General features: G+C 48.7%; 1 protein-coding gene across 1 annotated transcript in view; it reads right to left on the bottom strand.

Annotated features, from left to right (window-relative positions):
* LOC104079641 (plexin-A2-like) overlaps positions 1-10,953 on the bottom strand; it is a gene marked incomplete at its 5' end in the record, with an annotated part of 14,432 nt that extends 3,479 nt beyond the window's left edge. The window contains 7 exons of the mRNA XM_009581731.1: positions 463-632; positions 1,245-1,435; positions 3,748-3,847; positions 8,772-8,875; positions 9,448-9,607; positions 10,069-10,215; positions 10,887-10,953. Coding sequence (XP_009580026.1) covers positions 463-632; positions 1,245-1,435; positions 3,748-3,847; positions 8,772-8,875; positions 9,448-9,607; positions 10,069-10,215; positions 10,887-10,953 — 939 coding nt within the window. The remainder of the gene's footprint in view (positions 1-462; positions 633-1,244; positions 1,436-3,747; positions 3,848-8,771; positions 8,876-9,447; positions 9,608-10,068; positions 10,216-10,886) is intronic.
* Between the last annotated feature and the right edge of the window lie 870 nt (positions 10,954-11,823).

Raw genomic sequence — 11,823 nt, 5'->3', positions numbered from 1 at the left:
CGGCATCCCTGCCGCAGCACGGTTGCGCAGGCAGGGTGGTGCAGGCATGGAGCCCTGCTCCCCGCTAGCAGACTGGCTCTGCAAACCCAGCGATTTCCCTAGTCCAGGTGTGTGGATCTACGGCCTGAGGCCAGGGCCCAGCTCCCACCCGGGTAGAGGACCCAGAGATAGCCGGGCTCATGGTTTAACACTGCAGCGGGGTTTCAGCTCGTGTGTGCACGGGGGGCAGAGAGAACCAGGATCAAACCCCACTGCCAATTCTGCCCGGGGCACTGGGACAGTAGTGGTGCTGGTTGAAAAGCATTAGCACGGCTTCATGGTACATCTCATGCTTTGGAGCTATGGGACTTGGTTGTTCCCAGCCTTCCCAAAGCTCTTCCCCATCCCTGTTTTTCCCCAGGACACAGATAATTGCTCAATACTCAGGTCTGCCCTCCTTCCACCCTCTGCCTCCATTCTTACCAATTGCTCTTCCACGTGTGCCTCACATCTGTGTCATGGATGCCGTGCTTATCTGCCTGCTCGTCCAAGAAATCGAACATATACTTGATGGCCAGCGGGAGCGCGCTGCCGCGGTGCACGGTGCTGAACAGTGTCTCAAACAAGTCGTCCACAAATTTCTGCAGCGTACCCTAATGGGAGCAGCAACCGAGAAGGTGAAGGGAGGGACGGGCGCACGCTTGGCTAAGCAGCGGTGGCAGGAGGGGACGCCAGATGGTGTTGCCAGCTCTGCATAGCCCTGCAAAGTGCCACGGACCCCACAGGGGTAAGTAAGGTCGGGGTCTTTACGAACGCTGACTGCGCTGCCGGAGGACCCTGGGGGAATGCTCCAGCCTGCAGCTACTCATGGCTACACTTACTCTTTATTTCTAACCTGAAGCAATTTCTTTCACTTTCAAAAGCAAATCTGCATTATCTACACTTGGTGAAAGGCAGGAAGACTCTCTCTGGCCAAGGAAACCAGTTAAATATTTACAGGCACTGCTACATCTCTCCAACTCTTTGTGTTTTCATACCGTACAGAAGAATGAAGTATTGCAGCAGTCACCTTGCAGTGTGAGGAAACCTGGGCTGCGTTTCTGTTGCTGCTCCAGGAGCCACCCAACCCCTGGGGCCCAGGAAAGCCCGGCGAGGACAGTCCCCCGGGAGCTGAGCATCATTAGGGACTGCGCAGGACCCCCGGCAATGTGCATAGATAGACCGGCCTATGCATTTCCCAAGCGAATTTAGCGCACGGCAGTTACCTTTGTAGCTAATAGCCTGGTCAGGTAGATCTCAGACACCATCTTACTGCCCCGGTCTCCTTCCTTCTGGTCTCCGTGGTCGTGGTTTTTGACCAAGTGCCAGACCTTGACACCGCTCTCCAGGTCGGGGGTGATCATGGGGGCCCGGGAGCGCAGGCTGTCGGGGCTGCCGGTGTAGCGGAAGGTGGAGTCTGAATGGCAGGAAGAGAAGTGGGTCACGCTCAAAGCAAACCCCTTTTTCATTTCTCTGTCTCTTCTCAGTGATGCCACCGTGCTCGCTAGTGCCAAAATCATCTGCACTGGCTTTTTTTTAGGGGGCAATGAAATGTAATACCATCCAGGCACCAACAAAATTTGGTGTTTGCCAAAGATAGGTGTTGGTCTTCTGAATAGAGTCCCTCAGACTTGAGCCCTTCTGTTTTCACACTCAGACATGGGACTTTTCTGCTCCATTCACATCCTTTACTTATGTGAACTCCATAATACGAGTCCATGCAAGACATCTCCATGAGTTACAGCTCATACACATTAACCCTGGGCACCAACTCTTGCAGCACTGGAGTCCTGATATCAGTATTTTGTAAATAATAACGAGCTGCCCGGCACAAAGGGCAGAAGAAAATTGTTGTTCTTGAGCCTTTCAGCAGAGCAACAAGGGCTCAAGCTGAGCACGACTGCAGAGCCTAAGGCCAGCCCTGCATCCCGGCCGTGCTGCCCGCGGGGCTGAGCGGGGCGGCATCCCTGCTGTCCCCACGTCTGTACTCCTTCCCAGCAGGGAAAGGGGAGCTCAAAGGGGAGCAGACAAAGGTTTTTCCCTTAATTGCTCAGAAACCATGGAGGGATGTGAGATATATTTAACTTCCCAAAGAATGCGCCTCCCTGGATCCCATCCACGGTGTCTCCAAGCTGAGACACGGGGCTGAGCAGCACAACCGGGGGTTGTTGGGGTTTTTTTCCTCTCCCTAAATTTCTTTGTTCTCTGGGAACTTCATGCATTTTCTCAACTTTAGCCTCCAATTCACTGCTCACCCTGCTCAGCGAGAATAAGGGGATCAATCATAAATCAGCCAGGGGAAATACGCAAGTCATTACCAAACTAGCTAGATTTTCATCCCTGATTAAGGCTTAGATAAATGAGTACTCCAACTGATATAATTAAGGAGACAGACAGGGGGACAGCTAGGGAAGCATCTAGTAATTCTAATTTTAAACACAGCTCTGTACTGATATATAATGGGGGAAGTAAATAAGTATCTCATTTAAATTCTGTCTGCACAATTAGAAGTATTAATCTTAACATGAGCAATGATAGTTCACATTGGTAGTTTGCAAAAGCTTTTCCATCTGACATAGATCAATGAGCACTGAATCATAGAATCATAGAATCATTAAGGTTGGAAAAGACCTCTAAGATCATCAAGTCCAACCGACTCAGGTTGTGTGACCCAGCCTCGGTTTTTCCATCACCTGAAGCGCGGGAAGCGCTGGGCGCTCGGCTGGACTACACCCCGCAGGGAGAAATGCCTTTTCTCCTGGTTTTTGCCTAAAGACCCTCCTGTGGACGGCTCCTCAGAACCCTTGCTCGAGAGGAAACCCCATTATTTTGGGAGCTATAAACAAGAGGAAGCGGGTTTGTCAGGGGACCTCTCGTTTGTAAAACACTCTGTAAAATGAAAGATAATGAAAGATCAGTGCACCAGAGATTTTGCCACTGCTGCCTTTTATGGAAGTACATTATTACTATTATTGTGGATTTAGTGCTATAAACGCACACCTGGCACCTCGCAGACTCATTTACTCAGGCTGCAGCATCTTCAGGGACCCTCTGCAAAGTGCTGAGCCCTACCATTATGCAAATAATTAATTCCCAGGTGTGCACATCCGAGCACACCAAGTTAAGATTGCCGTTATCCATTTTTGACCCATTAGCTAAGAATTCAGGATCCTCCACTTACAGAAGAAATAGATGAAGGAATCGGGCTTTTCTCTGGCACAGCCCTGCTTACATGCAAGGGACACAAAGCTGCTTTCCTGCGGCGGGAGCCCCACTCTGGTGCTCTGCAGCATCCATCCCCTCTGAGCCAAAAGCCTTTCCCTGGTCTTTTCCAAGACCCACTTTTCCAAAGGCTGCTCACGTTGTGCTTGGCATTTCCTTTTCCCTCCTCTCAGCTTCTCTGGTCTTTTTGCTGTTCTGCTCACAGATGGAAAAGCCTTTGCAAAAAAACAAAGCCAAGGACATTTTTCTGTTTGGCACATGAATGTACTTTCATTTTGGACAACGTGGTGTGGTCCTTTGGGGAAAGCTGCTGCTTTTTCCCCACCTAATTCCCTTAAGGTGTTGCCCTCCTGCAACAAAGGCAGCTTCAATACCAGCCCCATCAAGATACATTCTCAAGTACAGCCGCAAGCTCCAGGCTGGCTCTAAAATGTGCAGTGCAGCAGGAGCAATGCCCAGTCGCTATCCGTGAGCCATCGTTTCCCAGCCCTTAACTCTGCTTCTTACCATATCTACTAATAGATGTCCGGGATATACTGGCAGAGGCAGGAATATTGTAGGAGGAGGTCTGTTTGGGAACGAGAGCCACAACTGAGCGGTCTGATACCTGGGGAGGCAAAGGAAGAGAAGAAAAGATCAGCGAGATCCACCATCCGCCCCGTGGTCACCAGCTGCTCATCCAGCAAGTGCAGGGAGCAGAAGTCCCCAGGGCCCCGCCTCGGCCGGGAGCTGTCGGCACGGCACGGGGCTCCCGAGGGCACGGGGGCAATCCTGCCGGCCGGCCGGGGCTCCCGAGGGCCCGGGGGCAATCCTGCCGGCCAGCCCCGGCAGAGACGCGCTCCTGGTCTGGCTGAGCTCTGTGCTGGGGCGGCAGCAGCTCTACAGCAAGGGACTGAAGGAAAGGAGCGATAAATCAAAAGACGTATTGAATATGTTTTTGGTCGTTCTGATTTAAGATTACGTTTTATCCAATAAAAATGAGAATCTCAAGAATTGTTGTGATCCAACTAAAGTAACAATGCAGAGGGAATAAAACGGCTATAATAACGGTTATGGACCATAAAACATTCCTATTAAACCATTTTTTATTTTAGCAATTTTTACGAACTTTAAAAGTTTGATTTACAGCTGAGCAAGTCATAAAGCCATCTTTCAGGGTATTAAATTGTCAGTCCCGCTACTGCACCAGAGAAGGAATTAAATGCTGGGAAGTCAAACTATAAATGAACATTAGTGCTAACAAGATTTTGTTATAGCAGATTTTAGTAGCCATGTTTAATTTTATCCTCCCTATAAATCTAGTAGTCACTGGAAGTTTTTTAACTTATTTCCCTTAATTAAGAATCTGCAGGTTTCCAGGGAATGGGCCTGAATGTCTTTTAATGTTGAACTCGTGGCCCGTGGTGCAGCACGGCGAGGGAGCAGAGAGCGGAGTCACCGCATCTCGCAGGCTGACGGCCCCGCTGGGGCCCAGCCAACACGTTATTTAGAGGAGCTGTACAAAAGAAATGCCTCTTTGTGCCAGAGAAATTGCTTTTGGGGCTAAGTCCTCCGTTATTTGCCAGGAGTCCTGCGAGGGACTCAGCACTGTCCCTACGCATGGGGAAGCTCCAGGGCAGCAGCTGGATTTTGCTTGCCCAGCACCTCCCCACGCTATCAGCAGAAGGGGTGTTTGTACAACGTCTGCCGCCGCGAGGTGACCTGCACACAGCGATCGCCACTGCCTAATGCTCCCTCCAAGGCTTTGGGTTCCGTTCAGTTGACAGCTTTCATGTAAATGCGAGTTATTATTATTGCCAGCGATAGTGGAAATAATAGTCACTTGTGTTGCATGGTACAAAAGTGAGGTATTTCTAAGCAAAACACTTCAAACACCTCTGTTATTTCCTCTTCTGCTCCAGCCTCACTTCATCCAATTTATTAAGTCAATGGAAGAAACTATCAGCAGTGATATTATTTTCTTAGGCTGTTATTAGCTGCCACTTCGGTTCAATTTCAGGGAGAAACCTGAGCGCACCGGCAGCCCAGGGTGCTCCCGCGGAGGCAGCAGCTCCCCGGCCACCGCACTGGGATCCGTTCCTACCAGGGCTGTGGTTAACTGGGAGAGAGGCATTAAAAATTCCACACACACACAGAGCACTCTCACTCTCTAAAATTTTGGGTCAAATGGCTCTTGTCAGCTAAAAAATACCAGCGTGCAAATTAGCATCAGATGTAACACACATTCGTTTCCCATCTCGCTCTGCTGTTGCCACACTCCCATAAAACCCCAGAGATGCCTGCGAAGCTGGCTGGCTGTTTTACAACTTTATAAATATTCTGATTCTTCTACGAGCTGGAAACATGCTGCACAAAACACCTTAAAGAAAAGAAAAATAAAACCTGGAGCGGGGAGAGCAGCAGTGCAGAAGCCCAGACAATAATACTGCGTTTGCGTGGGCTAGTGAGGATGCAGTGAGGATGATGGCTCCACGTCCATGCCACCCTCGGCTCCTGGGTCTCATTTTTCACACAAATCTTCCCTCTCTGCTTCTAATTTTTCATTTAAAATAGTTTTCTAGTCTCTTGGCCCTTCCAGACTCACAGTGGCTGACAGGTATTCACGCTTTGCTGCCTCGGAGTTAACCCTGCATGAGCCACTGTAAATCATATGATATTAAATTCAGTGTTTCCTTTTTCTTGAGTTAAGCCACGCAGGGTGAGACTCTCCCATGGAGTTTAATAGGTATGAAACCAAAAGGATACTACACAAATGTAATACAATTCCTTCAACTCAGTTCTCTCAGCTCCAGAGAATTTAACAAAGAATTACACCTATTTAACCTATACATCTATTTTTATAAAGGAAGAAATAAGCAGCAGGCATACAGCTGTCTATATAATTCTATAAAGTGGTTCAAAAATATTACAGAAAGATGAATATTTCTTTTTAAATCCAATCTGGCTTTTGCATGTGAAGGCTTCCCATGAAAAATACATCTTATCGGCTGATGCAGATATATATTGTAATTTTATCATCCTAAACACATAGAAAACGAATGTGATGGTGTCAAAATCCAGCAGCCAAGTGTGGAGCTGAGAAACTCTTGGAATTAAATAGCTGCCCTCTGCAGAGCCTCCCCACCTGCCCCAGAGCACGGCGAGCAGGAGGAGGCTGGTTTGGTCCCTGGCAGCAGTTGGAGCCCAGGAGCTGCAGGGAACGGGGCTGCGGAGCAAACGGACCCCAGGAATCAGGAGCAGGGGCAAGGCTGCGAGGACCAGGCAGCTTCTGGTCCTTGCTTCAGCGCTTATTCCCAGGAGACAGCACCTCTCCAAAATACTACAAAATGCCAGGTGTTATTGGATGGAAACATGGGCTGTGCATCTCCAACTACTGCCTCCAAATCCAGAGATCACTTTGCCTTCAGACCAGCAGATAAAAGCAGATGGCATCTGACCAAGAATAAAGACAAGACAGCTCCGAATAAAAGATGGAGAGAGCTTTACAGAGCTAGCTTTTATTTTTTCTAGAAATTTAGAAGTCATCTTCACTAGTTCTCCAGAAGCTGCAGAAATCTAGATTTCATTTTTATGGCTTGAACCACAACTGTTTTATACGTAACACTCCTGTTAAAATGGTGAGACAGCAGCACTTGAAACTCAAATGATTTCATACCCTCTTCTAAGATGTACCTTTGCCCACATATTTGTTTTACTGTGTAGTCCTGGAGCATCTGTATTTTTGATACCTAATAAAAACATTTATTACCCAAACAGAAAAAAACCTGGTAGGAATTAAAAAAAAAAAAAAAAAAATCACTGTTTGTTTTTGGCAAAAGCCCTGCCTTGACAAGATTTCTGTTGCAGTGCTGAGAACTTGGCTTCTTTTTATGGCTGAAACAGCTCTACCGGGCTGGGCCAGAGCGGGGAGAGCCATGCGCAATGGCTACCTGGTTAGATGTTTGGCAGCAAACTTCTACGTTGTTCCAGAGCAAAACTGACATTCAAATGGCAGGAATAACTGCAGCATCTCGAGTGCTGTGAGGATTTTGTTTATTTTAAGGGTAAACTTGTGGCTCAGATTTTCCCACAGGCACTAAAATGAAAGTACTCCCTCCCCTCGCACCCAACACACATCAGACAAACACGGCTTTCACTTGTGACTTCCTTAGATGACTTTTAAAGATCAAGGCATAATAAAGTCTCGCTGCTTCCCTGCATGTCGGTTAATCCCTTGCAACTGTCAGGTAAAACAGATTTTAAAAACAATGGAATTCATCTGCACAACTCGTATGACATTTTACGGTAATCTGTGTTTAAATCCTTCGGGCTGCTTGGAAAAGTTGACCCTCGAGGTGCTTTTTTACATGCACTTTGCATATTTATGCCATTCTCTCTGCCTGGCTCCCTGATTATATGGCTCCTGTCAATACTGGCTCACATTCAACTTACACAGCATGAGTCACGCTGATGGACTTGAGATGGTGTATAAACAGGGAAAGATGCCAGATTAAATACTAAACACTTCTGTGTAGGTGCTGATGGACAGTAGTAGGTTACAGGTCCCAATTAATGCAGTTATCCTCTGCTGCAGACAGGCTTTGAGTAAACGCCTTTGATTCTCTTTAACCAAACCTTCCTCAGCTCCGTCTTTACGTCTCTTTCCATCTTTCACACACCACAAGAAGCCCCTTCCAACAGATGCACGCCTATCCGGGGCAGCCTGGGCTGGGCTGGGGTATGCCTGCTGCAAAAGCTAAAGATGGCAACAATTTCTTAGGTCACCTCACCCACCCTGGCCGATGCACAATAGAGCATCTTCACTGCCTAGCTTAGTTTTATATGACTTCAGTGGCAAAAATCCTTTTACTTGGCTTGGAAGACTGTGTCTGGCACTTAGGAGGTTTGATGTCACTTTGTCAAGAAGTAGCCCCTGATATTCATCCTTTCTTGACCTGGCTTCATCCCGTACCTCCCTGCAGCACTCTCTTGACCCTCCCATATGACACTATTTGAAGTATTTGCTCTGTTTCCCTTCTTCACTCCTTGCACGATGCTCAAGAGTCAACACGTAGGAAGATCACTAGTATAAGAGACGAGCTGCCGCTGCAGCCTGTGCGTTGCATCAGATCATCTGATCGTGTGGTGTTTGCAAGGCTTTGAAGGAAGGCAGAGACCCCTCTTCCATCCCTGCTGCACTCCTGGTTGTCTCAGACCCCCAGGAGAAGACCTGAGCCCCACGTGCCATCCCTCCCCTGGCCCTGCATCTCCAGCAGCGGCAGCTCAGCCCTCGCCACTGCTCCCTCTATCTCAGTAGCACGGCTGGCAGTTTTAATTTAGGCAATTTTCAACTCTGCTAGTTTCTTTAAGATCCACGTCAAGGTTGCTTTCCCATCTAATGCGTAAGCACATTGAACCCTTCTGGTTTATCATACAAATGTGACCTCCCTGTCTGTCTTGGTAGATGAGATACTTGGGAATTAAATTTCTGCTTTTCTTTTCTTCCCTCCTGGCAGCTTTCTGGGAGCTGTCTGCTGGGGCTGCTTTCTTACCTGATAATGCATCAAGGTGTTCAAGCGCTTCCAATCTCCCTCAATCTTGGTGGTGATGTCTTCATCTTGCAGGACCACACGAGCTATCCGGCCCTGCCGCCACTCTGCAGGAGAGGCAAAAAACCAGGCAGATATGACGGTCAGAGAGGGAAAAGGCACTAAACAGGGTCTATCCAGTTCTGGCCCAAGTAACTACTGGAGAGATGAGCCTGTAGAAAAACCCACCTCCCAGGAAAAGGCACCCAGAGAAAGCTAAATTCTGCTCTTAAATCTTATAACTACAAGGAAGGTCACACTGATAGTTTTCTTGCAGCAAAGTGCAGCATTTTAATTCCCATGCGGGGGGATCTGCAGTGTTGAGCTAAATGAAGGCGCAGGACCTTCCCAGCCCCTCTGCCCCCTCTAGTAAGATACACAAGCCTGGGGAGAAGCTTTGCTCAGCAGAGTGAAGGAGGCTTCAGGAATCATTTGCTCTGTGGTCAATGGACAATTAGCTGATCCCACAGAGTTCAAAACCTATCCAGCAGGAACAGTGCCCATGCTTTTTAGGAGCAGAAGCGTGTGTGTCGTTGTGCAGCCTGAGCTCTACCTTTTAAGCTCTGCAAAACCCACAGAGAATCACTGATAATAACAACCTCTCTGACCTTCCCCGTCCTACGAGACAGGGGGCTCCTACCCAAGTCCATGTCAACAGCTCTTGGTCTTTGAGAATATGGGACGTTTTTGTATACTGCATCGAGGATCTTCTCTTTGACTTGAGTGATGGTATCGCAGTTCAGCACCTTCACAGGGATCTCTGGACTGTTCTCATTGTCCGGGTTCACACAGTTTAGGATCTGGAAGGGAAGGAGAACCACACCAGGCTCTAAAGGGCTTCAGACAAACATCCAGGAGAACTATAACCACATCTGTCACAACAACCCTTTCTCATAAAAAACCACTACATCCCCATTTGCATCATTGCTGTTGCATCTAGTAGATCTTTATAACAATAATTAGGATAGGAGCCCTGGACGTCCATTTTCATTTGCTGGAGGGAGGGCAATGCTCAATGCACAGGGAGATAAAACACTCCCCTCAAACCTTGCCTTTCAAAAATCTTAGCTCAGGCCATTTGTATCTGCAAATTAGGGACACACCCGACTTGGGCGTGGGCCTAGCAGCATGAGGCTTTATTGCACTGGCAACACTTGTGCTTCATGGTAGTCCTGATCACTGGCCTAAAGGTCAGAACAGCTCATGTCCAAGTGGGGAGGGCAGAAGCGATTCAATGGCAGCTTCTACGGTGATCACTCACCAGAGTCTTGTACTCAATTTGCTGCCGGATCAGCTTGTCCTCACTGAGGGAGTAACGGGCTTCTCCTGTGATGGCATCAATCGGACCTTTCTCCATCTGTTGCTTGATGGCACAGTAGAGCATGAAGAGCGGCTCTCCAGCACATTCCTACACAATGAGACAGACAGCAAAACTAACACAGAGGTGAAGGTGCATCTCCTCCAGGGCCGCTGGCCTGCAGACAGGTTTTGCACGTGATTCATTTCAGTGGAGGCATAGTCCCACTGACTCAATCTTTAGGACATGTGCAATCCAGGCTCAGCCCCCAGCAGCTCCTGGAGAGGACAGCCAAAACCACGAGCTCCATTGCTCAGTGGGTATGTTGTCTTTGGCTTGGTAAATCTGCTGAATCTATATGGCTGTAAAAAAGGAATTTGAGATCTTGATTTCATTGTTCACCCCCATGAAGCAAATTCTGTGGGGCTTCCAAAACCAAAAATAAAATTAAAAAATATGGAAGCCCAGCCATGGAGATGTAAGTGAGAATTTCTCCTAAGTACTAAAGAGGTGCAACAGAAACTCCATTACATGAGAATTACACCAGGCAATCCGAGGGTTGAAGAAGGCTGAGCATGGAGGCTGTGCAGCTTGGCTCAGCCCACGTATCAGCAGCCCCAGGTGCAGGCATCTCCCAGCAAATTTCCACCTCCCCTGCCTTGCTGCTACATCTTTTGACTTGGAGTCTGACTGAAGAGTTTTAAAGCCTAGATTCACCCCAGGGATGGCTAGTGGGTCAGACAGCAAAGCGGCAGCGGGGTCTCGGCTGCATCCCTCCTTACCTTGAGGAACTTGTGGAGGAGGAAGGCAAACCAGTTAGTCAGCATCTTCTCAGCCACCGACTCAGTCCTAGGGAAGCCAGGAGGAAGCACGCGTTACATACAAAACCAAACCACGCATCAGAGGCCCCAAATCTCCCTGGGGGTGGCACCACCCGGCTGCACCCTGGCACAGCCCCCGTGGTGCCCTGGACCAGGGCCGTGGCTCCGGAGCAGGCAGGCAGCAGGATGCGGCCACCGCTGTCCCCCCTCCCTGCTGCACCGAGCTGACAGCAGCTTGCCCAGCTGACAGCCTGTCACAGCCCTGATGGGGCTGGTGACAGGGAGCCTGGTGACACTCACGTGGTGCAAATTACAGCCTGGCTCAGTAAATCACTGGGATTTGCAGCGGTTGCTGGCAATCAGGGACAGCAGAGTGACAATGGCAGGGAAATTGCAGCTTTCTCCCCAGTCCCACCCAGTGTCCTCTCCCCACATTGTGCCCAAGATTATCTCTAATTTAAATACAATGGCTTCTAATGATAGTTTTTAATGCTGGCTCTGCAGGACCCAGAGACTCCCTAAAGCACCACAACCCCTTTTCCTGGGACAGGGTGGCTGTGCTGGTGGCAGGGTGTCTCACAGTCCACATCTGAGCCCCAACCACGCCGCTCAGGCTGGGGGTGTGTCCTGGTTTCGGCTGGGACTACAGGCGCGATTCCGCTACTGACCGGCACGGGAGGTGGGATTGCTTTTGCTCAAGGACCTGGGTGCACTTGGTGGGTAATGCAAAAGGATGGGGAAGTCCGGTGTGTACCTCAAGGGGATTTGATTTTGGGTGAAAATAGCCAATGAACTGAATTTTATGATGTCAATTGTTATATGATATTGTATATCATTTCTATAGTTGCTATCAATGGTATAGCAGGAAAAACCACCCAGATTAATGAAGAATGAACTA

The sequence above is a fragment of the Fulmarus glacialis genome, unplaced genomic scaffold (assembly GCF_000690835.1).
Source record: "Fulmarus glacialis isolate BGI_N327 unplaced genomic scaffold, ASM69083v1 scaffold37827, whole genome shotgun sequence".
Lineage (NCBI taxonomy): Eukaryota > Metazoa > Chordata > Aves > Procellariiformes > Procellariidae > Fulmarus > Fulmarus glacialis.
Note: the sequence above shows the minus strand (reverse complement) of the source record. Positions and strands in the feature narration are given on the sequence as shown.